The 26,635-nt window shown below is 27.5% G+C and overlaps 6 protein-coding genes across 6 annotated transcripts; 5 read left to right on the top strand and 1 right to left on the bottom strand.

Moving 5' to 3' along the window:
- Window positions 1–3,576: 3,576 nt before the first annotated feature.
- On the top strand, window positions 3,577–15,455 carry LOC123266882 (protein smoothened-like). The gene is made up of 4 exons (XM_044731329.1): window positions 3,577–3,715; window positions 4,231–4,455; window positions 5,556–6,380; window positions 15,197–15,455. The coding sequence occupies exons 2-4, from the start codon at window positions 4,231–4,233 to the stop codon at window positions 15,284–15,286; spliced, it is 1,140 nt and encodes a 379-aa protein (XP_044587264.1). The 5' UTR covers window positions 3,577–3,715; the 3' UTR covers window positions 15,287–15,455.
- LOC123266895 lies at window positions 8,695–9,364 on the top strand. Its single transcript, XM_044731346.1, has 3 exons — window positions 8,695–8,906; window positions 8,985–9,161; window positions 9,268–9,364. Exons 1-3 carry the CDS (start codon window positions 8,713–8,715, stop codon window positions 9,284–9,286), a joined length of 390 nt encoding a protein of 129 aa, XP_044587281.1. The 5' UTR covers window positions 8,695–8,712; the 3' UTR covers window positions 9,287–9,364.
- A 752-nt stretch (window positions 15,456–16,207) lies between the features above and the next one.
- LOC123266896 (protein smoothened-like) lies at window positions 16,208–16,741 on the top strand. Its single transcript, XM_044731347.1, has 3 exons — window positions 16,208–16,233; window positions 16,308–16,475; window positions 16,548–16,741. Coding segments are annotated over exons 1-3 (312 nt in total). The 5' UTR covers window positions 16,208–16,231; the 3' UTR covers window positions 16,690–16,741.
- A 699-nt stretch (window positions 16,742–17,440) lies between these two features.
- Window positions 17,441–20,582, top strand: LOC123266894 (40S ribosomal protein S11). The gene is made up of 5 exons (XM_044731345.1): window positions 17,441–17,538; window positions 17,815–17,940; window positions 18,301–18,506; window positions 18,758–18,891; window positions 20,513–20,582. The coding sequence occupies exons 1-4, from the start codon at window positions 17,527–17,529 to the stop codon at window positions 18,879–18,881; spliced, it is 468 nt and encodes a 155-aa protein (XP_044587280.1). The 5' UTR covers window positions 17,441–17,526; the 3' UTR covers window positions 18,882–18,891; window positions 20,513–20,582.
- A 254-nt stretch (window positions 20,583–20,836) lies between these two features.
- LOC123266889 (lysM and putative peptidoglycan-binding domain-containing protein 4) lies at window positions 20,837–23,445 on the bottom strand. Its single transcript, XM_044731341.1, has 4 exons — window positions 23,287–23,445; window positions 22,982–23,183; window positions 21,117–21,610; window positions 20,837–21,020 (listed from the first exon to the last, which is right to left on the bottom strand). Exons 1-4 carry the CDS (start codon window positions 23,310–23,312, stop codon window positions 20,948–20,950), a joined length of 795 nt encoding a protein of 264 aa, XP_044587276.1. The 5' UTR covers window positions 23,313–23,445; the 3' UTR covers window positions 20,837–20,947.
- A 118-nt stretch (window positions 23,446–23,563) lies between these two features.
- On the top strand, window positions 23,564–24,266 carry LOC123266897 (cytochrome c oxidase assembly factor 5). Its single transcript, XM_044731348.1, has 3 exons — window positions 23,564–23,749; window positions 23,848–23,949; window positions 24,222–24,266. The coding sequence occupies exons 1-3, from the start codon at window positions 23,642–23,644 to the stop codon at window positions 24,258–24,260; spliced, it is 249 nt and encodes an 82-aa protein (XP_044587283.1). The 5' UTR covers window positions 23,564–23,641; the 3' UTR covers window positions 24,261–24,266.
- The last annotated feature ends 2,369 nt before the right edge of the window (window positions 24,267–26,635 follow it).

The following is a 26,635-nucleotide window of genomic DNA, read 5'->3' as shown; positions in this document are numbered from 1 at the left end:
AAAATTTTTTTTTAGGAATCGACGTATTATTGTATGAAACGTGCATAAATGCAAAAAAAAATTTTTTCTCCTAACTAAAAATTTTCTTGGACTTAGAAAAAAAAACAGAATTTTTATTATACGCCCTTATGGCATTTGAGGTGGGTCTCGGGAGCCATAAGGGCGTATAAATTTTTTTTTTGCATCTCCGTACATTTCGAACGAAACTACGTTGATTCCCAAAAAAAAATTTTTTTTATACGCCTTTATAGCTCCCGGGACCCACCTCGGATGCCATAAGGGCGTATAATAAAAATTCTGTTTTTTTTTGTCCAAAAAAAATTTTTATATGGAAAAAAATTTTTTTTTGCATTTCTACCAGTTTCATACAAAAATACGTCGGTTACCAACAAAAAATTTTTTTGATATACCCTTATGGTATCCGAGATGGGTCCCGGGAGCCATAAGGGCGTATAAAATTTTTTTTTGCATTTCTGCACCTTTCAAACGAAACTACGTTGATTCCCGAAAAAAAAATTTTTATACGCCGATTACATATGTATATCACTCATTTATAAAATAACAAATTTTTACTCTTATTGTCTAATTCAAATAAACACTTAAAACATAGTGTGTAATAAATCAAAGTAAGGTAAAAGCCCCAATTATTGACAGGGGTCTAAATATTGACACCCTAAATTATTTTTAAATATATTTAATCATCTGTAATAAGAATAACTATTATATAAATTTTCATTAAATTCTAATTAATTAAAAAATTGAAAAAAATTACTGTCAGTTCTAAATATTAAATATTAATTAATAAAAAAAAAAAATGAAGTTAGCATCCGTTCATCAAACCAGCTTACGAACGTCTATTTTCTTAACAACTTTGATTAGAACAATTTTTTTTTTAAAATGCCGAGTTTAAATTCATTTCTTCATTTAATTATATGATTTTTTTTTTTTTTTATTAACAATAAATGAAAAATTTATAAAATTGAATAATTGAAATTAATTGTGTGTTTTATAATATTTAAATAATGGGTGTCAATAACTAGTTGATAATTGTTAAGTTGAATCTCATATTGACAGCCATTCGACAGCGCTATGACGCCATTTTTTACTTTAATATAAAAAATTTACTGTAAGAGTTTGAACTCTTCTGATTCAATTATTTTTAAATTAATTTTTATATTTTTAGTAGTAAATAATCATTTATGGAAATTATTATTAATAAACTTTAATAAAATTGATTACTTAATAATAAGTTTCGGTAAATAAAAGAATAAGCAGATGATTCGACGCGTGCGCAGTATAGGTATCAATAATTGAGGTGAAGATATGTCAATAATTAAATCAATCAGTTTTTTAACCTGTCAATAATTTGTGTATCCGGATAATCTATTTAATTATTTAAAATTAATTAGTAAATATCACTGATTATCATTCAAAGAAAAAAAAAATTCACTAGTAAAAACATTACTTGAGACACTACCCTAAAGGCCATCCCTGCAACTTCCCGCTACACGGGAAAAAATTTCTAGGAAAATTTACGATACAACTATTGTAAAGCTGGACTATACTTTTATTACTATTAATTGTCAAATATTTTAGAAGAAAAAATACTATTTATTCATGAAAAAATACGATATTACTATTGTAAGAGATGAAAATTTCCAGTGCTTCCTCTGTATCTTTCCAATAGAACTATAGCAAATTTTACAATAGTTGAATTGGAATGTTTCTCAATTAGTGTGAGTGATGGCCGTGCACATCGCTAGACTCCGGGTTTATGTAAAGGATATGGGTCTTAGTTTACCTCGGATAGCGTAGAGGGAGAGTCTCTGGCTGCCAACACAGAGTTCTGGGTTCGATTCCCAGATAGCACGAAAAAGTCGGTTTCTTTTTTCGATTACTGTACAGGTACCAATTAGTCCAACCTTCTATCTCTCTCCCTCCCTAATATTTCTTTTAAAAAAACCAACTATGAATTATTACAATAGTTGAATTGTAAAGTTCACAAACATATATTGTATAATTTGCTCTATAGTATTCGACTTTTTAAGACTCTTGCTAGTTTTATTTGTTGGATAAAATTTACAATAGTAGATCGTAAAAATTACTAAATGAGAAGTATAGTCCACCGTTACTATTTTATTAAGTAAAAATTACAATAGTAAAATAGTAAAAACTCCCTCAATTTTCTTTCCGTGTACCTCCATACCTAAGTGCTAAACAATTCACTTATTTTTTAAGCTCTTCGAGCTTAAAAATATAATTTTTTTGTAATTTTGAGCTCTCCGAGCTCAAATAAATCGCTGTTCTGTGCTTTTGAGCTCTTCAAGTTCAAAAGGCTAATGGAAGTTTTATAGAACACTATTTTTTGAATTTTCAAACCGCAATAACTTTTAAATGAATTAACCGATTTTCTCGCGGTTTACGGCATTTAGCGCAGCTTTTTAAGCTCTTTGAAAAATTTTTAAGCGTAAATTGGTCAGACTAAAAATTTCATAGAAATTCTGAAAAAAAAACATTTTTTTCAATTTTTTTCGACAACGATATCTCACGAACAAATCAACCAATTTTGACCAGGCTGGTGGCAATCGACGTGGTTTTTTGAGGGTAAGAGCTGATTAGTTTTTAGAATTGATCGGTTCAGCCGTTTAAAAGATATTTCAAAAAAAACAAATTTTTGGAAATTTTATTTTTGAGATTTCTCAAAATTGATCGACTCAAATTTTGTAAATTAGTATCAGAATTCTAGGGGCAAAGGAACTCTTCAGAACACCGCTTATTTTGATCGAATCGGATGATCCGTTCAAAAGTTATGAGAGATTTACACACACACACACACAGACACGGTGACATCACCGCGGAAATAGTCAGGAAAGCTTCCTCTAGGACCTCAGAACGTTGAGATTTGATGAAAACTCGATTTTCGAAAAACGGGGTGAAAACTATAACTTGCCGATTTTTGAAAATTTTCAATTTTCTTAGCGGGAAGTTAAAAAAATTTAGTCAGTGATTTAATTTTTGTTTTTAAAAACAAAATAGAAAAAATGGCGGACATTTGAGAGTTTTTTGTTATTTTCAAATTGTCAAAAAAATTTAATTGTAAAAAAATAATTTGTCAGGTGTCAGCTAATTTTATTTTTATAATTTAAAAAAATTATAATTAAATAATCTTACCTAAAAGAAAGCGCTTCCAAAATTGTTAAATTTTATCAAGTAAAAATTAAAAAAAATTTTAATTTGTACAACAATTGACGGATTTAAATAATAATTGTTGTAAATAATTAATCATTTATTATTGTATTATAATTCAAAGTGTTAATATTAAATAAAAAATAAATAATTTTAAATTACTAAAATTATTTTCTAGAAAAAAATACAATAATAAATAAAAATTGAAAAAGCTAGTGGTTAATTTATTTATTTTGATCAAAACTGCCGTTACAATAAAGCGACTGCAGCGCCGCGGCCTTGACATGACACATACTACAATGTGCAAAAACATAATGGTGGCGTTTGAATCGAAGACAGGTAGAAAAATTACTACAGTGCGGGCTTTTATAAAGGGGGGAAATGTTGGTGTAGTGTTGACCTTGGCCATGGTCTTGCAATATTAGATTTGAGTTAGTTTGTGAAAATTCGACGCATTGTGTGCCACGCTGATTTTTATTTCCGACGCTTTTAGTTCTAAAGCTTGACTGTGTAGGCAGACTTTTGAAAGGTGAATATTTTAAATAAATTATTTATTATTGTCAATTAATTAATTTTATCTTTAAATTGAGTAAAAAAATTATTGTTTTTAAAACCACGTGAGATTTTTTAATTCTTTTTTTTTAATTTTTAAGAAGAATTATTTTGAACAATTTTTATTAAATAATAAAAATTAATTTTTAAGAATAAAATTAATTAATTTTTAATAATTTATTAAAAGTAACTAACAAAAATTAAAATATTTTTTGTTATCTTCCCCTTAATCTATACGTTAGATCAAAAATTTTAATTTCCCCCCATTTTAAAATACTTAAGATACAATAAGCTTCCTAAAGAAACTTTTGTAATTATTTTAAGCTTAATTCAAAAGCCTGACTCATTAAAATTCCATTAATGTCTACAATGAATCATTACAATTAATATTTGTACTTACTAAAAATTTTTTTCAAAAATAATTAAAGAAGAAACAACTCTAGCTTATTTATTTATTAATTTTTTTTTTTTTTTTTTTTTTTTTTTTTCCAGATGAAGTTCCTACTGTTAGCCCTCTTCCTCAACAGCACTGAGTACGGATACTCAAATGACTTAGTAGTGGTTAAAAATGATGGAAAACATATTTCTTATGGTGCTTCAAAATTAGAGTGCCATCATAGACCCGAAGGTATTCAATGTTTGGGTAATACTTTACCATACTCTTCATTTTCGAATAGGTTAGTTAATAAAAAATTCGGAGATTTTGAAGATGCAGAGGTAAATAAATTTTTATAATTGTTCTTTTTATTTATAAAGTCAATTTTATTTTTTTAATTAAAAATTTTTTAACTAAAAATTGAATAAAAAATTAATGCAATTAATTACAGCTAGCTTTTAAACAAAATTTTGCTTTATTATAAATAACGACTTTTGTTAAATTGAGCTGTACTTTTTTAAAAATTGATGTTTATAAAAATATAAGCTTATCCCGATGTTACACTCATCAAGAGCTTTCATTTGAGTACCCACATCAATTTTTGATATATTTTTCATATATACATATATTTAATATATATTTTAAAGATATAAGCTCATCCTTATGTTACACTCATCAAGAGCTTTCATTTGAGTACCCACAGGCATTTTTGATATATTTTTCATATATACATATATGTAATATATAGAAATATATAAAATATATGAAAAATTGATGTGGGTACTCAAATAAAAGGTCTTGATGAGTGTATTGTCGGGGTGAGCTTATATCTTTAAAAATGTCAATATTTCACAAGATACAAGGTCATTTTCTAATTATTGACATTTTTTAAGATATAAATTCATTTAGATGTTACACTCATCAAGAGCTTTCATTTGAGTACCCACATGCATTTTTGATATATTTTTTATATATACTTATATTTGATATATATATAAATATATAAAATATATAAAAAAATTGATGTGGGTACTCAAATGAAAGGTCTTGACGAGTGTAAGATTAGGATTAGCTTATATTTTTAAAAATGTCAATAGTTCACAAGATACAAGGTCTTTACTAAATAATGATTTTTGTTAAATTGCACTGTATTTTCTTAATTATTAACATTTTTGAAGATATAAGCTCATCCTGATGTTACACTCATCAAGAGCTTTCATTTGAGTAGCCACATGCATTTTTGATATATTTTTCATATATACATATATGTAATATATATAAATATATAAAATATATGAGAAATTGATGTGGGTACTCAAATGAAAGATCTCGACGAGTGTAAGATTAGAATGAGCTTATATCTTTAAAAATGTCACTAGTTCACAAGAAACAAGGTCATTTCTTAATTATGTACCTAATGCAGCCTAATATATTCTTCCAGGAAAAACTACAAGAACTAGAAACCGCAGCAAGATTCTACCGAGAATGCTGGCAAGTGATCCAACCAATGCTGTGTTCAGTCTTCAAGCCTCCTTGTCACCTAACAACAACTTTATTAGAATCCTATAAAGAAAGCCTCAAAAAACCATGTCGCTATTTGTGTACCGAAGTTGAAAATCACTGCGAAGAGTTGATGAGCAGCGAAGTTTGGCCAGAGTTCCTCACCTGTGACAACAACGACATCTTCGGGGACAAAGACTGCGTGAATCCTTTGGAAAGCTTCGAGTGGAACGACGAGAGCGAGTGTCCTGAGTACCTGGTTCCATCATCGATCCGCACTGATGCCTTAGCAGAGTTCCCGGGCTGCAGAATTGGTTGTCACGACCCCTTCTACTCGGACGAGGAGCACCTTCAGATGCGTGTTACCATCTTCTGGTTATCGACAATCTGCGCTTTGATCAACATCCTGTCAATCCTGACCTACATGATCAACTGGGACTCAGGAACCTACCCAGACCGCGCTCTATATAATCTCAACTGGAGCTCCTTGCTCTTCTGCGCCGGGTGGCTCCTCCAGTTCTTCCCGTTCTCTTTCGATGACATAGTCTGCAACTCGGACGGCTCTCTGAGGACATTTCAGTCTTTGTTGACATTGAAAACTGTCAAAGACCTGCCTTGTCTGGCCACCTTCGCCCTGATCTACTACTCGACGATGGCAATGGCTATGCGGTTCTTGATCCTCTCCTTCATCTGGTTCATGAAGCTTGAAACTATCAACCGGAAGTCTGATAAAATCAGCGAACTGTTTGATGTTATTGGCTGCGGGGTTCCTGTGTTCGCTACTTTTCTTATGATAACCTTCGGGGTTATTGATGGTATCAGCATCACTGGAATCTGCTTTGTTTCTCTTAAAAAATCATTCTATGGGATGTCTATGATTTTTTGGACTGTACTTCTTCCTATTATTATTGTCGTTGCTGTTTCAGCGTGTTTTATCTTTTCAAGTAAGTGTTTTATTTAAAAATTTTTTTTTTTTTTTTTTTTTTTTTTTTTTTTTTTTCAATATACTTCTCTTATAGGTTAGGAAGAAATAATAAATTCTAATTTAAAAATTTATTATTTCTTATTTTATTATACTTCTTATAGGTCAGGAAGAAATGATGAATTTTTGTTTTTTTTTTTTTAACTTCCCGCTAAGAAAATCAAAGATTTTCAAAAATCGGGAAGTTATTGTTTTCACTTATGTGGGTGTTTGTGTAAGTGAATCGCTTATAACTTTTGAACTATTGAACCGATCGGAATCTACCAAACGGCGTTCTAAAGAGTTCCCTCAAACTTAGATTTCCTAAAAATTTGAAACGATTCGGACCGATAGATTCTGAGAAATTTTTAAAAATCTCAAAAAAAATAAGAAAAAAATCATTTTTGAAAGTGGTTTTTTTTTTGGAATATCTTTTAAACGGCTCTATCGATCAACTTCAAAAACTAATCCGCCCTTAAGCTTGAAAAACCACGCCGATCGTCACTAATCCGGTCAAAATCGGTTGATTCATTCGAGAGATATCGTGAACGAAAGAAAACCGAAAAAAGTGTTTTTTTAACATAACTCCGACATTTTTTGGAATAACTTTTATACGGCTGCACTGATCGATTTCAAAAACTAATCAGCTATTAGCATGAAAAAATTACGTCGATCGCCGTCAAGCCGGTCAAAATTGGTCAATTCGTTCAAGAAATATCATGAACGAAAGAAAACCAAAAAAAGTGTTTTTTTGGAATTACTCCAAATTTCCTAGTTTTATCAATTCAAACTTGAGGATTCTTCATGAAACTAAAAAAATTGCGTCAAATACTGCCAACCGCGTGAAAATCGGTTGACTCATTTAAAAGTTAGTGCGGTTTAAAAATTTTAAAAATATTGTTCTATGATACTTCTATCAGACTTTTGAGCTCGAAGAGCTCAAAATAACACACAAATTGTATTTTTGAGCTCGATGAGCTCAAAAACGTCATTAGTGCAGTTTTATGCACCTAGGTATGGAATTAACGGGAAGTTACATGAATGGCCTTCAGGGTCTACCGTTTTTCTAATTTTTTATTATACTTTTTGTAGGTTAGGAAGAAATGATGAATTAATTTTGATAAATTTTAACTTAAAAATCTATTAATTTTTCTTGAGACTATACTTTTTATAGGTTAGGAAGAAATTATAAATTTGTTACTTTTTTTTTTAAGTTACACTTCTTATAGGTTAAGAAGAAATGATAAATTCTAATTTACTATTTTTTTTAAATTATACTTCTTATAGGTTAGGAAGAAATTATGAATTAAATTTGATAAACTTTAATTTAAAAATCTATTAATTTTTTTTTTGAGGCTGTACTTTTTATAGGTTAGAAAGGAACGGTAAATTAATTTTGATAAATTCATTATTTTCTCTTTTAATATATTTCTTATGGGTTAGGAAGAAATGATAAATTAATTTTGATAAATTTTAATTTAAAAATCTATGAATTTTTTTTGAAGTTATACTTTTTAAAGGTTAGGAAGAAATGATAAATTTTAATTAAAAATTTATTGTTTCTTCTTTTAATATAATTCTGATAGGTTAAGAAGAAATGATAAATTAATTTTTATAAATTTTAATTAAATGATTTATTGTTTTTTTTTTTTTTTAATTTTAATTTTGATAGGTTAGGAAGAAATGATAAATTCTAATTTGAAAATTGATTATTATTTATTTTTTAATATACTTCTTATAAGTTAGGATGAAATGATAAATTAATTTTGATAGATTTTAATTTAAAAATCTATTAATTTTTTTTTAATATACTTCTTATAGGTTAGGAAGAAATAATAAATTCTAATTTAAAAATTTATTACTTTTTTTTCAATATACTTCTTATAGATTAGGAGGAAATAATAAATTAATTTTGATAGATTTTAATTTAAAAATCTATTAATTTGTTTGAAGCTATACTTTCGATAGGTTAGGAAGAAATGATAAATTTTGGTTAAAAAATTTATTTTTTTTTAAACTTGTAACATTTTAGTACATAAAAAAATCAATTTTTTACATAATTAATTGAACTTTAATGAATTAAAAATATTATTTAAACTTAAAACTAATAATATAATTTTTATTAGGAGTTATCTCTATGATCTGCTTCATAATTAAGTGTAAGAAGCGATCACTGCTAGTAAAAACCAGGGAAATAATCTCAACAATACTTAATTTAATCGCTTTCTGGAGTGTGCCAATGATCGCCATTTTCTTCACAGTCATCTTCCATTTTGTCGACAGCGATCAATCTGAATTAGCGATCAAGCGGTTTAAATCTGATTATCTTAGGTAAAAACTTAAAAAATTGTAAACTCTAGTCTTTATAAATTTTATATTGCTTATATAACTAGTAATAATTTTTTTTAGCTGTGTTCTTCACAACAGAGCTTACGATGACGACATGGACTGCGTCTCATACATTTTCAACAAGAGCTTCTTTTTTATACACAGACAAGTTTGTTTGAGTTTTATTGTTGGTGCTTGGATGTCATGTTTGCTTTGGACCTCTTCGACTTTAACAACATGGATGAGATTTTTCCATCGGTAAGTATTTTATTTATATATTTTATAAAAATTAAAATATTGATTTAAGAAAAAAATTAACAAAAATATTTAGAGTTAGAATTTTTATTCTTATTTTTTTTTTCAGAATTTTCTGTAATGAATGAAGAGTTCCCGATAAAAAAATGCCAACAATTATTCCAACAATTAGCGTAAAAAAATATTAAGACTGCATCAATAATTTATTTGTTAAAATGTAAATAATTTATTAAAATTTTCTTAAAACTTTTAATATTGTAGCAAAAATTGAAAAATATTTTTCAGATTACAAAATTTGGTAATTTGTGAACAAAATTTACTAAAAATATCATTTTTTTGTAAAAAATTTTAAAATTTCCATTAAAACTAAATATCATGTCTGTAAAATATTTATTAAAATAAAATCTTATTTATTATTAAAAAAAAAATAATATTTCTTCAATAAATCCAAAAATCTAAATAAAATTTATATTAACCAACAAAACCATAAAAAATCAACCCAATAATAATAATAATAATAATAATAATAATAATAATAATAATAACCAAAAATCACCTTTATAGCGCTTAAAGGAAGTCCTTTTGCTCCAGTTGAGTCACAACAACTGTAGTAGTCAATATTCGATAAATTAAAATAAAAAACCCATAAAAATTCCTAAAATTAAAAAATCAATAAGGTAAAAGACCCAACACCTCTTTTCGTACGGAAACTCACAAAAAGCTATAGTTTCCTACCTGCATAGCCAGTTAATTTTAATTTATTAATAACAAATTAAATAATTGTTGTACATGTAAAACTACTGTGCAAATATTTTCTTGAAGATTTAAATTATTAGCAACAATTTTTTTAAATTTAAAAAGCTCAAGTACCATTTATTTATCATTGAAATAAAAAAATCCGTAGTAATACCTACATCCGCAGTAATACCCACACTTACCCTAGTAGATACATAAGGACTTTAACTATTACATAAAAATTAATTTTATGCATGATCTAATCCTCTAAATTAAAATACATGATAGTCTTGAAATTATTCAAAGGTCGAAACTCGCAAAAAACGGGCCACGATTCATTATTGGTTAAAATTTAGGCGCGCGCGTAGCGCGCTATTCAAATTTCTAATATTTTTTATTTAACATTGATGGCGAAAGGACCTCCTTAATTAAAACCAATTCCTCAGGATTAAAAAACTCAACTAAATTTCTACAAAACCTCTGCGGCAAATCAAACTCGCAAAAAACCTTTTCCAGGATTTTTTGCGCAGACTTTCTGAGCTTCTTGTACCCTTCTGCGCGCGCTAGCTTATAAACGAGCATACCCCCGTACAAAGGAAAGTTGTAGGTCAACCTATCCACGTCTTCCTTAGAAACCTCCTTAATTTTCCTAGCAATCTGCCCCAAAGGTCTTTTGAGAATGTCAAAACACCTTAGCCCAGTTACTGGATCACAGAATAAGCTCTTCATCATCTCAATTTCTTCCTTGCACTTTTCCCTAAATTCCAAATTCTCACTTACCACACTGAGATTTCTGTTGCGAAGGTCAAACCCAGCAATTACTAACTTTACAATGTGCTCATGGATGATCAAGCAGGACTTTTCCGTAGAATCAACATCAACTGGAAGCTGGTTCTTTCTATCAAGAAGATTGACATCGCAGCCAGCATCAAGAAGCATCTGGAGGACCTCAGTGTCGCCTTTGTCCATAGCCAGGTGAAGAACAGAGCGATTATTCTCATCCGTGGTGTCCAGCTTGATGGTGGGGTTCTTCAGCAAGATCTCCAAGCCTTGTTGATTTCTCTTGAATCTGTGCTTAGAAACAACACAAGCTTTAAGTGGAAAAGTGACCTGGCCCTTGCTGACAGTTACCTTGTTAATATTAGCACCGCTGTCCACCAGGAGCTTGGTCATCAGTGCGTTGTCATACTTGAGAGCCACCAACAGCGGCAATGTCTGCGGAAAAACCTCGAGCTGGTTGTTAACAGCTGCTCCTTTTTTTATCAAGAACCTAGCAACATCCTGGGCGTTCACTTCAGCTGCCATCTCCAGCGGAGTGTGGTTCATTTTAAAAACAGCTGACTCATAGCGGCTCTGGTTGACGTTAGCGCCAGCTGTAACTAATTTTTCTACGAACTTCAAGCTCCGCATGTGCACGGCGGAAAATATCACCGGGCCCATGTCCTCGGTGCTGAGAGAAACATTGATGGCTTTTTTTGCTAGGAGATAATCCACGAAGTTCTCGTCGGAAAATCTTATCGCCATGTTCAGGATCGTCACCTGGATCATCGTGGTTCTGTCAACTTCGTAAGTGTAGTAACATTTGTAGTACTTACGGCTGAAATTTACAATTGTGTTCACTGATAGCTGCCGGGATTGCACTCGTCGACGGACCTGCTCGTAGTCTAGCTCTCCCAGGAGCTTCATCTGCTTCAAGTGCGCTTCTTCGTCCATTTTTTCTGATTTTTTTTTAATTAGATTTATTTATGACATTGAAGTAGAGAATTTTTTAATTATAATAGTATAATTATCGAGAACCTGGACAGGAAAAAAACAATTTTTTAATTTTTTTTCTTTGAACTATTTAAAAAAAATTGCATTTTTAATTTTTTTAAATTTCTACTCAATTTTTTTTTTGGCCATAATTTATTTGTTAAAAAAAATTCTAAAAATTATTATCATGATTTATTTATAACATTAAACCCAGCTGTCACTTTTCAAAATTTTTTTTATTTTAATTACCAAAAAAAATTGCATTTGTTATTTTTCAAAATTTCTACCTGTTAATTCTTTTTTTTTTTTTTTTTATAGTTGATTTGTTAAAAACTTCTTAAAACTATTTTTAAAATTCTAAATTTCATATTTTAATTTTCTTACATGATTTTAGTGTTTTTTAACAGCTGTTTTGAAATTTAATTGACATTTTGTGACGTTGACAAAAATTGGGCAGGTTTGTATGGCAGCTTTGGCGCTGATGATTGTGGAAAAATTAGGAAGCTTGGCTTGGAAATTCGGAGGGCACTTTAGGTGTCAAAAGTGCTGTTGTTTGGTTTAGACAAGCGTCGGGTCAAAAATAAAATAGAACTCCGAATTTTTAAGGTATTTATTTTTTAATTTTCTTTTATTAAATTAAAAATAAAAAAAATATTTTTTTTAAATTACACTTATAATTTTTCAAGTTTTTTATAAAATCAAAATTTTTTTGCAATTATTTTTTGATAGAAAAAAACAATTTTTATATTTTTAGATGCCGGCTATTTTTAGGAGAGTTTATTTATAATTGACATCTAAAAATTTTTATAATTTTTTTTTATTGAAAAAATAATTATAAAAAATTTAATTTGTAAAAAACTTGAATAACTTAAATGCAATTTTTAAAAAATATTCTTTTGTTCCAATTTAATAAATTAAAAAATTACAAACGTCGGCTAACTTTTTTTTCTTTGTCTCAATACTTTTTTTTTAATCAGGGTGATTAAAATAATTCGTGTTTTAAATTAATTATTTGTTTTACAATTTGGAAAAATGAAAAAATCTTAGAAAAATTATTTATAATATTAAAAAAAATTATTTTAGTAATTTTGAAGCTTCAATTTTTTTTTACCAAATTTAAAAATCAAATTATTGATGTAATAAAAAATATAAAATATAATTTCTCTTTCTAGATGCTATTTCTACAATATCTATTAATCTTCTGCCTAACAAGCATCGCTAGTTCCAGTTATTTAGACTCCCAGAACTTTTACAACCACGAGAAAGAATGCATTAAAAAGACAGTCTGTAATCCGATAGACAGCACGGATAATTTTTGTGGTACCTTACCGTATTCCATGACAACATCAGACCTTCTGCCCGACAATGAAAAGTCTTTTAAGATGAAATCTGTAAGTACTCCCTAAAATTAAGTCAGAGAAGAGATTACTTCATAGCAAGTTTGTTTTTCAAAGAAATTCGGCTAAATTATCGGCAGCTGTTTGGCCCAGGACTTCAGTATCTTAATATTTCAATGTCTAGAGGTGACATTAGGCAAATTACTTGCGTCTACCTAGAGCAAACAGTAACATGTATGAACGATCTTTTATAATTCATGGCATATTTCTCTGGAACTCGTTAATACCACCTGGGCTGACAACTGCGAATAGTCTTTCTGATATTCAAAATGTCTCCTTTTTATTTTTTCTTGCAAATGACAATTAAAATTATTATTTGATTCGTTTAATTAATTATCATTTCTGTTCAAAGTGTTTATTGATTAATTAATTAACTGCGCTGTATTAAGTTACTTAAAAACCTTGCTTTATTGTTATTATTACGTTATAATCTAAAAGTATTATTGTAATTATATTAGAATGCTGTATACTTATGTATAAATATATTCTCTAAGGTCAAATAAATCGCGTGCCTAATGCCAAAAGGGCGTATTACAGCAGTTAGATAGGGTTTTATGCCAAAAGGGCGTATAAAAAAATTTTTTTTTGCCATTCTTTCTAGAATCGCTCGAAATGTAAAGATCTGCAGAAAAAAAATTTTTGACGTACTAACGCCAAAATGGCGTATCTTAAGATATACGCCCTTTTGGCTTTAGGACATTGTCGGTCTAAGGCCAAAAGGGCGTATAAAAAAAAATCAGGATTTTTCAAAATTTCGAAAAATAGTCTTCAAAATTGTTCGGAGAAAATTTGTATAAAAAAAATTTTTTAAAAGTCTCCATTTCCGATGATAGTAACTTCAAATTTTCATCATCTTGGACAGACCAATGATTAAAAAATCATATGAATTAAAAATTTTTTCGCGTACTAAAATGTTCATATTTTTTATAAATTTCTTTTTTTTTTTCAGACAGAAAATGTAAAAGATGCACGTATAGAAGGTGCAGGAATTGTACCCCAATAAACTTTCCGTATTTTGATATTAGTTTTTTCTAGTATTTTTTAACTTCGAATTATTATAATAATTCCTTGCCCGCAATAGCTGCAATAAAAGATATATTTTTGTTTAATTGTATACTTTAAGCGCAAGCGTAGGTATGCTCTACTCGCCTAAAAATTCAAACCACCGATTCCGTTGCGTAAAATTGGTGTTAAAATCCATAATATGTATGCATAGAATGAAAAACACCTTAACGGGAAGTTAAAAATTATACGCCCTTTTGGTTTTAGATCACTAAATTTTCAGTGTACTAAATCCAAAAGGGCGTATAACTTGAGACATACGCCCTTTTGGCTTTGGAAATTTTTTTTTCATTTTTAGGCTTAGAACATGTTTACAAAAGGATTGGGACCAAAAAAAAAAATTATACGCCTTTTTGGTATTAGGCACGCGAAATATATTTAACTAATTAATAATCATATTCCAACAATTCTAGAAACGGTTCCGCGAACTGCAAGCCGCGAAATATTTCCCAGTCTGCTGGGAAGCTCTTCAACCCCTGGTGTGTGCTCTGTACAACCCCAAATGCGTCAACGGGTCCTTCAGAGTTCCCGGGTTCAAGATGTGCATGAAAGCTGTGATAGCTTGCGAGCCAATCCGGGAGCACCCGATCTGGCCGGAGTTCATCGACTGCAACAACAAGACCTTGTTCCCGCGGTCCTGCGAGGAACCAATTTCCAAAACCGAGTTCAACAATACCAGCCAATGCATGGAGCCACTGCTAGCTTCAGAAAATCAGTCAGCTCTTGGAATTGCAGGCTGTGGGCTTCCTTGCTACGATCCGTTTTACTCTCGTGAAGAACATCAGACTACTGACCAGGTGGTCTTTATAGGAGCTTGGACCTGCATGTTCTTCAACCTAGTAGCGGTCTTCACCTTGGTGATAAATGGCCCGCTGGATCCTCCAGCTTTCTCTGCGTTCTGCACCAGCTCCTTCTTCGTGATCTTCTGCTTAGGCTGGCTTTTGCAATTCACCCCGTTCACTTCCAGGGAAGACATTGCTTGCCACAAAGACGGAACTCGCAGAATCCACGAACCGATTGATAGCAATATTATATCTTCGGTGGTCTGTGGGATGATTTACTATTCTATGATGGCTATCTTGCTCCAGTGGGTCACTTTTGCAGAGACCTATTATCGGATTGTTTGCCAGAAGCCAGAGAAATCTAGCTTTAAGTGGCTTAATTTCTTCTTCGTGGCAGTGATATACTCGGTTATTATATATGGGAATCTTGATGGAAGCGGTCTTACTGGGATCGCTTTTAAGGGGCTTGATTATGATCGGACAAACATGTGGTTGTCTGTTATGACCTTTGTTGTGGGCTTTGTATCCTGGGGGCTTTACTATTTCCGTCGTGGTAAGTTGCAGGACTCTAAAAAATGGCAATAATTAAGAAATTCCCTTGTATCTTGTGAAATATTGACATTTTTAAAGATATAAGCTCATCATGATGTTACACACATCAAGGCCTTTCATTAGAGTACCCACATCAATTTTTCATATATTTTATATATTTATATATTTCACAAATACCATATATATAAAATATATGTAAAATACCATGTGGGTACTCAAATGAAAGGTCTCGATGAGTGTAACATCGAAATGAGTTTATATCTTAAAAAATGCCAATAATTAAGAAATGACCTTGTATCTTGTGAACTATTGACATTTTTAAAGATATAAGCTCATCCTGATGTTACACTCATCAAGAACTTTCATTTGAGTAGCCACATCAATTTTTCATATATTTTATATATTTATATATATTATATATATGTATATATGAAAAATATATCAAAAATGCATGTGGGTACTCAAATGAAAGCTCTCGATGAGTGTAACATCGGGATGAGCTTATATCTTTAAAAACGTCAATATTTAAGAAAGTACAGTGCAATTTAACAAAAGTCATTATTTAATAATAATTTTTTTATTAAGAATTTTTTTAAATATTAACAACATTTTAGCCATCAATCGAATGAAGGAATTGTTTAAAAAAAACGATGATTCAATTTTACCTACATTAAACTTCCGAACGTTTGTCTTCGTTGAACTTCTTACCGCACATTTCTGTTTTATACTAATTTATACCACATACGAGCTGTTCAATGGAATTTCCCAGGAAAAATCCTTGAAAAATTACATCATGTACGTATCAAAATTTAAGACACTTAAACGCATCAAAAAATTTCGAGCTCTTTCAAAAAAGTATTTTAATCCAGGTGTAAGATTTTCAACACTATCGGCGAAAACAATGAGTGTTTATTAGAACAATCCGAATTGGCGGGAAAGTGGTTCCAAATTCTGTCCATGTTTTCAATGGGTGTTGTAGCTACGATGCTAGTTTGGACCAAATCAGCTGTCCAATCCTGGAAAAATCTCTTCAGCTCGTTAGTGTTCCTCAAGAAATTTTTTTGCGTGATTTTGAGAACAGTTTTTTATAAAAAATTTTCATTTTTTAGGTTTTTTGGAAAAGAAATAAAGGAGGAAAATAAACTTGTCCTTTTTATTGACTTTGATGCATTAGACGCTGAAGTTCAACGTCTCGAGATGAAGGAAAAGTCCGACGATCCGGAAAAGCAGCAACTGGAAACTAAAAATTAGTTAAATAATTTATTTTTTTAATATTGATCTCTTTTTTATTTAATGTAATTAAGTAGGAAAATTTTAATGCTTATTTAAAAAATTGTAAAATAAATTTTTTTAAATAATTGCATGAATTTAAAACTAACTGAATTTTGAATTTCATAAAATGAAAAATAACTAAAATTGTATTAATAAAATTTCAAATTTCTACATGTAATTTTTTTTTTTTTAATTATTTTTTTCAATAAAAAAATTCTAAGAATTTTTTATAAAGCTAAAATTATTTTTTGGATTTTTACAACAAATAAATTACTATTAAAAAAAAGAACATTTAAAAAAAACGCAACAATAAATTATTTTGAGATCTACAAGTGAAATTTTTTAAAAAAAGTATTTTAATAATTTATTTATTTATTAAACATTATTAATTAATTTATTTATTTCAATAATTTATTTTTTCAAAAAAATCTTAATTTAATTTTCGTTAATTAATTTTTAATAAAGATAAAAATTAATTTTTTTCAAATTAAAAGAATAATTTTCAAGTCAGTTAATTTAATTTTCATTAATTACTTTTAAATTAATATAAAAATTAATTATTTTTAAAATTAAAATTAAAATTTTCAAATCAGCTAATTTAATTTTTAAATTTCCCGCTAAAATTTAAATTAAAAAATTTTAAAGCCGCCAACATTTAAAACACAATTTTTAAATTTTTACCGCCAAAACAATTCACCACTAGCGCCACCTCTTTTTATTTCCCAGCACTAATTTAATTAACTACTTATTCTCCACTTCCGTTAGTCCACGACGCACGCAACCGTAGCTCGCACTCTTTTCGTCCTTTCAGCGACCATGGCGGACCAAGTAAGTCATGTTTTTACTTTAATTCAATAAGTAATTGCACAAATCATTTATTTAATTAAATTTCACCCGTTAGATCGCTTAATATTGATTAATTTTATTAATTAATAATAAAAACTTCAACTTTTTTTGTCTTTCCCACCTGTAAAGTTTCTAAAAAGTCACTTATTTTTTATGAGCACATGCCATGCGGCGTTATAGGTTATTTTTATTCAATTATTTTTTATTTTACACTATTATTATTATTGTTAATTATTAATTATTTTTTTATTATTTTAGGTAGAGCGTGCTTTCTTGAGACAACCGGCGATTCCATTGTTTCGCAAAAGCTTGACTAAGCAAAAGACTAAGGCTGTCGAGAGATACACTCGCGATGTAGGACTTGGCTTCAAAACTCCGCGTGAGGTGAGTTTTATTTTAATTTTAATTTATTTTACAATTTTTTATTGCTTATTTTTTAAAAAATTTTATTTATTTTTCAAAATTAAAAAAATAAAATATTTGTTAAAAAATTTTTCTCAAATTTATTTAATTAATTATTAACATTAAAATTGATTAAAAAATTAATTATTTTAAATAATTTTTTTTTTTTTTTTAAATTAAAAAAATTAAATTTTCATTAATTAATTTTTATTATTATTAGTGATCAAAAAATTAAATTTATTTTTTAATAATTAAAAAATTTTTTTCAATTAAATTTGTATTGAAAATATTAATTTTAATTAATTATTTTTTGATTTTTCCTATTAATGAAAAATTTTTTAGGCATCCGAAGGAACTTACATTGACAAAAAATGCCCCTTCACTGGCAATGTATCAATCCGTGGACGCATCTTGACTGGCGTCGTCCAGAAGATGAAGATGCAGCGTACAATTGTCGTAAGACGTGACTACTTGCACTACGTCCGAAAATACTCACGTTTCGAAAAACGTCACAGAAATATGAGTGTTCATCTTTCTCCATGCTTCCGGTAATATATATATATATATAATAGCATATTATTTAGAATTATTATAAACTTTTATAGAAAAAAATTCATTTTTTAATAATTGATATTTTTAATTTAAAAAAAAAATTAAAATGATGATAAATGACGACGGTCTTCTGAAAAAATAATATTTGAAGTCAAAATCGTCTACTGATTAATGTAAATTCAAATTAATTTTTTTTTTTTTTTAAAGAAACAAATTGATTTTTAACAGAATAAATTAAAATTTTCAGTGATGTGGAAATTGGAGACACTGTTACAATTGGTGAATGCCGGCCTTTGAGTAAAACTGTGCGATTCGTCGTGTTGAAGGTGTCCAAGAGTACCAGCTCCAAAAAGAGCTTCAAGAAGTTCTAAAACCACTAAGGTAATAAATAATAATACAAATCATTAACTAATGCATTTTCATAGTTTCATATCTTTCTCACTAATAGTCAAAGTAGGAGGATGCATATAAAAATGCTCTATCTTTACATACTTAATTAAGAAATGACCTTGTATTTTGAGAACTATTGACATTTTTAAAGATATAAGCTCATCCTGATGTTGCACTCATCGAGACTTTTCATTTGAGTACCCACATCAATTTATCATATATTTTATATATTTATATATATATGTATATATGAAAAATACATCAAAAATACATGTGGGTATTCAAATGAAAGCTCTTGACGAGTGTAACATCAAAATGACTTTATATTCTACAAAATGTCAATAATTAAGAAATTACCTTGTATCTTGAGAACTATTAACATTTTTGAAAATATAAGCTTATCTCGATGTTACACGCATCGAGACCTTTCATTTGAGTACCCACATCAATTTTTCATATATTTTATATATAAATATATATATATATATATATATATATATATATATATATATATATATATATATATATATATATATCAAAAATACATGTGAGTATTCAAATGAACGGTCTTGACAAGTGTAACATCAAAATGAGTTTATATTCTACAAAATGTCAATAATTAAGAAATGACCTTGTATCTTGAGAAATATTGGCATTTTTAAAAATATAAGCTCATCCTGACATTATACTCATCAAGACCTTTCATTTGAGTACCCACATCAATTTTTCATATATTTTATATATTATATATATGCATATATGAAAAATATATCAAAAATACATGTGGGTACTCATATGAAAGCTCTTGACGAGTGTAACATCGAAATGAGTTTATATCTTAAAAAATGTCAATAATTAAGCCATGACATTGTATTTTGTCAACTATTGACATTTTTAAAGATATAAGCTCATCTTGATGTTACACTCATCAAGACCTTTTATTTAAGTACCCACATCAATTTTTCATATATTTTATATATTTATATATGTCACAAATACCATATTTATAAAATATATAAAAAATGCCATGTGGGTACTTGAATGAAAGGTCTCGATGAGTGTAACATTGAAATGAGTTTATATCTTAAAAAATGTCAATAATTAAGAAATGACCTTATATCTTGAGAAATATTGACATTTTTAAAAATATAAGCTCATCCTGACATTATACTCATCAAGATCTTTCATTTGAGTACCCACATCAATTTTTCATATATTTTATATATTATATATATGTATATATGAAAAATATATCAAAAATGCATGTGGGTACTCAAATGAAAGCTCTTGATGAGTGTAACATCGCTATGAGCTTATATCTTTAACAACGTCAATATTTAAGAAATTAAAGTGCAATTTAACAAGAGTCATTATTTAATAAAGCAAAATTTCATTTATTTATACTTCACAAGTCACAGCAGTCACGTAGTGACTGCAAGGTTGCTAGTTTAATTATAAATTAATTTTTATTTAAATGATGAGTTTGACGACGGTCTTCTGAAAATAGATTGAACGACAATTAATCGTCTACTGATTTAATATCATCATTATATATTTTTTTTAATTAACTTAGATTGTTAATTTTGTATTAATTATACAAATTTTGTTACAGATCACATTCAACATGGAAATCGGTCGAGCGTGAGATATTTAATTTAAAAAAAATAAATAACTAAAATTAATCATGGTTTGTTTTTTAAATAAAATCCTCCATTTAGTATCTAAATAATTTTTTATTTAAAAATTTAAAAACAAATTTATTTTAAATAATTTTTTAATTAAAAATCAATTAATTAATTTTCTAAAAAATGAAGAAATAGAAAATTTAATTAATTTGTTTAAATTAAATTAAAAAAACTACTTTTATAATTTTAAAATTCAACAAATTAGAAAATAATTTTTATTAAAATTTTCTAACTATACTTATAAATTTACAAATAACTATTTTACATAAATATAAAAATTATTTCACCTCAGGTACACGAAGGCACTTTTTAAAAAGCGAGATTTTAATTTTTATAAATTATTGTCTGCAATTATAAATTTCCTATTTTAATTGTCTTACGATGCTATTTTCTATTAAATTGCTGTCAGTAAAATTACTATCTATAACAATAATTATTGTTCTGTCTTATTAGCGGACCAAAATACGTACCCTTAGTTAGGTCCGGTCAAATGCACATTCTACTTAATTTTTTTTGTGTGCCGGTGTAATGTGCTGAGGATGCTCAGCGATGTAAAAAATATAAACAATGGGAAGAACAATTGCTAGAAGGATGACCAAGAGCAGAAGGTGAAGAAAAGAGAGACCCCAGTCTGCTCCGGAGCATTTTAGGGAATTAATAACCTGAGCTTCTGGGGTAGAGTCTCTAGATCCCCCCGGGAGTAATTCGTTGCACTCGTCGTCGATGTCCAGGTCTGGGCCGGTGAATTTATTCACCGGCCCGCATACCGAGTTGAGTATTAGCGTGTTTATGTCCGACTCGTCCTTTGATACGAAGCCTTTTGAAGAGGAATCGGATCTAGGCAGATTTATTATCAGTTGCGCGTTACTGGTACTTGGGTGCAGTGCAGCTGGCTCATCTTCAATGTCTATTAGCTTTTCTGTTTCAGTTAATACTGAAAATGGCTGGATAGGAACTTTTAATGTTCGACGAGCGAAAATTTCATTCTCTTTGTGGATACTGTTGATACGCTTTAATTCTGATATCTGTTGATCAATTTTAATTTTTTATTTATTTAAAAATTAATTTTTTTTTGTCATTTTATAATTAATATTAAAATTAATTTTTCTTTTAATAAATTTTCTTTTTATTTAAAGATCAATTTTTAATTAATATTAAAATTAATTTTTGATTTTTCTTTTAATTAATTTTTTTTTTATTTAAAAATTAATTAATTTTTTTTTAATTCATTTTATATTTATTAAAAAATCAATTTTTAATTAATATTAAAATTAATTAATGATTTTTCTTTTAATTAATTTTTTATTTATTTGAAAATCAATTTTTAGTTTATTTTAGAATTAATTTTGTTATTAATTAATGTACAATTTATTTAAAAATTAATTCATTTATTTTAGTTATTTATAATTTATTGAAAAATTAATTATTAATTTTTTGTTTACTTAAAAATCTTTTATAATTGAAAAAAAATTTTTTTTTCATTATTATTAATAAAATAGTGGCGTTCTAAAAAAGCGCCATCTGTGATTCATGAAACTCATAATTTAACAATTAATAAATCCAAACTTCTCATTCTCTAATTAATTTAACCAAAATAAATTTCTTTAACAAACTTATAAATAAAAAAACAATTGATTTTCCCTAAAAATTAAGAAATTAATTAAAAAAAATGACTGAAAAAATTTCTATCTTCAAATTGACGACAAAATGGCGGTTTAATTCAAAATTTCTCCACCAGAGTAAACTAATAATTTAAAAATCAATTTTTTTTTATTTTTACACTAATTAATTTAAACAAGATAAATTTTTTAAAAACTAATTAATTTTCTCTAAAAGTCAATAAATAAATTAAAAAAATTTTTATCTCAGTTGATGACAAAATGGCGGATTAATTCAAATTTTTACCACCAGAGTAAATACATAATTTAAAAGTCAATTTTTTTTAATTTTAACACTTATTAATTGAAACAAGATAAATTTTTTAAAAAACTTATAAATTTTCCTTTAAAATCAAGAAATTAAATAAAAAAATTTTTATCTTACAATTGATGACAAAATGGCGGATTAATTCAATTTTTCACCACCAGAATCAACTCATAATTTAAAAGTCAATTTTTCTTGATTAAATAAAAATAATGATTTAAGAAAAGTGAATTGAAAATAAAAAATACTAATTTATTTAAAGAAAGTCAATTTTCTTCACAAACTTATAAATTAAAAACTCATTAATTTTCCCTTAAAAATTAAAAAAAATGACTGAAACTATTTCTATCTTAAAATTGACGACAAAATGGCGGATTAATTCAAAATTTCTCCACCAGAGTAAACTCATAATTTAAAAGTCAATTTTGACAAATATTAACATAAAAAAAAATAGATAAAAAATAAATACTTACAGTACAATGATACCGAAGAGCTAAAGCCTGCAAAGTGTCATCAGGCTTCAAATTAACAACAATCACCTCAACCTTCCGTGGAGTAGATTTATGCTTACGCACTTGTAACGGAACTTCCTCACAATCGACCTCGTCATCGGAGTAAAGAAAGACATAATGAGGTGACTTGTCTCTTTGGTTTCCTCGCTGATACGGAATATTTCTAAAAAGCGCTCAACATTAACTTTTTACAATGCAAAATTAATAATTAATAACTAGGTTATGTATCCATCACTTAAAAATCAATAATAATAATAATACTATGCCTTTTATCGTCATTTAATTTTTTCATTTTAATTTAATAATCATTTTTTATAAATTAGTCCAAAAATTAATCATCTGTCAGCACATTTTATTAATTTCAATATTTTAACAGTAATACGTGGTTTATTTATCTGTCAGTTTAACTTTTGTAAACTAAAAGCAGATGGCGCGCAGAAGTTACTAATTTAAATTTTATTTCGCCGCTAGAGGCGCTGTAATAAACTTTTAATTCAAATCAGCAATCAGCTGTTCTCAGTTCTAAGTCTCCATGCTTGTAATTTTGTTTATATCAAAATAATAAGTGTAAAATATTTTATTAAATTATTTTAATTAAGTTTATAAATTATATTTATCAAGATGATGCGTTATGAGCTTGAAAATGAGCAGTTGAAGGATAAATCACGGTGTGCTCATGTCAGAGCTAACTTAAAAATGTGTTTATTGGAAAGCGACTGCTGTAAAATAGTAAGTAACCTAAAATTTAATTTTTTATTATGTATAATTGCATCATGTGGGTAATTTATTGAAGTTATTAATTTATTAAGATAATTTTAATGTTTTAGCAAAGAAAAACTCCTAAAGAATGTCTCCAGATGAAAGATGGAAGTGTTCCTGAGGAATGTCAGGCTTTGAGTTTGCTGTTATATGATTGCAAACGTTCTATTGTAAGTAAAAATTTTAATAATGACATTTAATGATTTTTTACAATGAAAATAAAGCTAAAAATTTTTATGATTTTTTTTATGAAAGAATTATTACAAAAGAATAAAAAAAAATTTTTTTCATTTGTTGAAAACTTTAAGTGCAATTTTTAAAAAAAATTTTTTAGTTAGAATTTAATAAATTGAGCTAAATAAAAAAATCAAAAATGTCGGCTGACTTTATTATTATTTTTCTATAAATTAAGTATTTAGTAATTTATGAATTTTTTTTTTAGATTGACGCTAGAAGAAGATTTCGTGGTCCTAAGCAATAATTTTTTTAAGGAAATTTTTTCATCCTCGCCACAAAAAATCTTCAATTTTTTTTTTTCCAGCAAAGGTAAATTTATATTTAATTTAAAAAATTAAGGTAATTGTTTACAAGTTGAGTCAAACCTATTTTTGGTCATGGTAAATAATTAACATTTTTTATTTATTTTATTCTGCTTGTTTTAACGGTGGATTTATGGTGTTGACATCGAAAATATTAAAAAATTGATTTTTTAATCTTTTTCTTTTTTTTGCCTTCAAAAGTTGGAAAAAATTTTGGCTCATGTTTTTGAAAATTCTAGATTTAGATGAAAATTCTATTTCATCTTTTTTTGATATATTTTTTCTAAGAAGTATATAAGAAAAAAGAAGTTGAATAAATACTGTATCTTTATTTCTAGATACTCGAGGAAATATTCTATCTGTAGATACATAATAAAGAAATGACCTTGTATCTTGAGAACTATTGACATTTTTAAAGATATAAGCTCATCCCGATGTTACACTCATCAAGACCTTTCATTTGAGTACCCACATCAATTTTTCATATATTTTACATATTTATATATATGTATATATGAAAAATATATCAAAAATGCATGTGGGTACTCAAATGAATGCTCTCGATAAGTATAACATAGAAACGAGCTTATATCTTAAAAAATGTCAATAATTAAGAAATGACCCTGTATCTTGTGAATTATTGACATTTGTAGCGATATAAACTCATCGTGATGTTACACTCGTCGAGACCTTTCATTTGAGTACCCACATCAATTTTTCATATATTTTATATATTTATATATATTATATATATGTATATATGAAAAATATATCAAAAATGCATGTGGGTACTCAAATGAAAGCTCTTGATGAGCTCAACATCAGGATGAGCTTACATCTTTAAAAATATCAATAATTAAGAAATTACCTTATATCTTGTGAACTATTGATATTTATAAATATATAAGCTCATCCTGATCTTATACTCGTCGAGACCTTTCATTTGAGTACCCACATCAATTTTTCATATATTTTATATATTTATATATATTATATATATGTATATATGAAAAATATATCAAAAATGCATGTGGGTACTCAAATGAAAGCTCTTGATGAGCTCAACATCAGGATGAGCTTACATCTTTAAAAATATCAATAATTAAGAAATGACCTTATATCTTGTGAACTATTGATATTTATAAATATATAAGCTCATCCTGATCTTACACTCGTCGAGACCTTTCATTTGAGTACCCACATCAATTTTTCATATATTTTATATATTTATATATTTTATATATATGTATATATGAAAAATATATAAAAAATGTATGAGGGTACTCAAATGAAACTTCTTAATGATTCCAACTTTCTATTTTATCTTTTTTTGAAGTTTCTGATACATTTTTTTTTAAAGTACATAAAAAAACGAACAATTAAAAAAAAAAAATGTATATCACAATTTTTAAAAAAATTAAAAGGGTAGACCCCACTTGTAAATAATTACCAAAATGAATTACAATATTTAAATAAAATTCATAAAATTTTTGTTCAGGGAACCGCTGGAACAAAAAGGATCGTTATCATTATTAGTTTATTTATTTATTAGGAAATTTTTTAAAAGCAAGTATTTATATTATCATTATTAATAATACTAATAATTTTTTTTGATAAAAATCTATTAATTTAAATAAAATTATTATTATTATTATTATAAAATAATAATAATAAAATAACTTGTAAAATTGTAAATAAATCCAAAACTCAGGAATGATTGGTCGATAATTATTTATTAGCATAGTTAATAGTAATTACATAATTAATAAATAGGCAGAACAGTTAGATAATTATTTTTCGAAACATGTAATCACAGTTTGTGTTTATGTACCATGCATAATATGCACTTTAATCACAGTTATTATTTATCAAGGCTCTTCAATTATTTTTATGATTAATTTTGTTTAATTAGGGCTCTTGTTTCACAATCAGTGACTACTGTACTTCATTTTTATTATTTATTACAAGAAACTCAATTAATTAATTTCTAACTATTGTCAAGCGTTGCGTATCTAATTATTATTATTATCATTATTAATTAATAATTATTAAATTTTAATTAATGAGTCTAATTAATGTCCAAAGATCTTGAGCCTTTTGTTCTAGAAAAATTTAACTATGCAAAATTTTATTCAGAATTATTCTAAGAGAAGTTCTATAAAAAAGTGTCGCTCTTTCATTGTTATTATTTATTACAATTAAGTAAATTCACTTGTATTTTGTAAAATACCTAGTAGCGATGGTCGTGATTGTGATAAGTAATATCACAGCTTATTTAAATATGATATGTCGTATACGTATTTAATATTTAATATTA

Source organism: Cotesia glomerata, linkage group LG6 (assembly GCF_020080835.1).
Source record: "Cotesia glomerata isolate CgM1 linkage group LG6, MPM_Cglom_v2.3, whole genome shotgun sequence".
NCBI classification, from domain to species: domain Eukaryota; kingdom Metazoa; phylum Arthropoda; class Insecta; order Hymenoptera; family Braconidae; genus Cotesia; species Cotesia glomerata.
This window is presented reverse-complemented; position numbering and strand designations above follow the sequence as displayed.

Excerpts from the sequence above, each read along its gene's own strand:
- LOC123266889 (XM_044731341.1), bottom strand. The coding sequence starts at position 23,312 with ATGAAAAAATTAAATGACGATAAAAG. Across the intron at positions 21,611-22,981 it reads CTCTTCGGTATCATTGTACT|ATATCAGAATTAAAGCGTAT; the intron begins GTAAGTATTTAT and ends ATTGATCAACAG. Across the intron at positions 21,021-21,116 it reads ATCGCTGAGCATCCTCAGCA|AATTATTGTTATAGATAGTA; the intron begins CATTACACCGGC and ends AGACAGAACAAT.
- LOC123266894 (XM_044731345.1), top strand. Across the intron at positions 17,941-18,300 it reads GCTTCAAAACTCCGCGTGAG|GCATCCGAAGGAACTTACAT; the intron begins GTGAGTTTTATT and ends AAAATTTTTTAG. Across the intron at positions 18,507-18,757 it reads CATCTTTCTCCATGCTTCCG|TGATGTGGAAATTGGAGACA; the intron begins GTAATATATATA and ends TAAAATTTTCAG.
- LOC123266895 (XM_044731346.1), top strand. The coding sequence starts at position 8,713 with ATGATCTGCTTCATAATTAAGTGTAAGAAGCGATCACTGCTAGTAAAA. Across the intron at positions 8,907-8,984 it reads TTTAAATCTGATTATCTTAG|CTGTGTTCTTCACAACAGAG; the intron begins GTAAAAACTTAA and ends AATTTTTTTTAG.
- LOC123266882 (XM_044731329.1), top strand. The coding sequence starts at position 4,231 with ATGAAGTTCCTACTGTTAGCCCTCTTCCTCAACAGCACTGAGTACGGA. Across the intron at positions 4,456-5,555 it reads GAGATTTTGAAGATGCAGAG|GAAAAACTACAAGAACTAGA; the intron begins GTAAATAAATTT and ends ATATTCTTCCAG. Across the intron at positions 6,381-15,196 it reads TTGATGTTATTGGCTGCGGG|TCACTTTTGCAGAGACCTAT; the intron begins GTTCCTGTGTTC and ends TGCTCCAGTGGG.
- LOC123266897 (XM_044731348.1), top strand. The coding sequence starts at position 23,642 with ATGATGCGTTATGAGCTTGAAAATGAGCAGTTGAAGGATAAATCACGG. Across the intron at positions 23,750-23,847 it reads AAAGCGACTGCTGTAAAATA|CAAAGAAAAACTCCTAAAGA; the intron begins GTAAGTAACCTA and ends TTAATGTTTTAG. Across the intron at positions 23,950-24,221 it reads ATGATTGCAAACGTTCTATT|ATTGACGCTAGAAGAAGATT; the intron begins GTAAGTAAAAAT and ends TTTTTTTTTTAG.
- LOC123266896 (XM_044731347.1), top strand. Across the intron at positions 16,476-16,547 it reads TGGAAAAATCTCTTCAGCTC|GTTTTTTGGAAAAGAAATAA; the intron begins GTTAGTGTTCCT and ends TTCATTTTTTAG.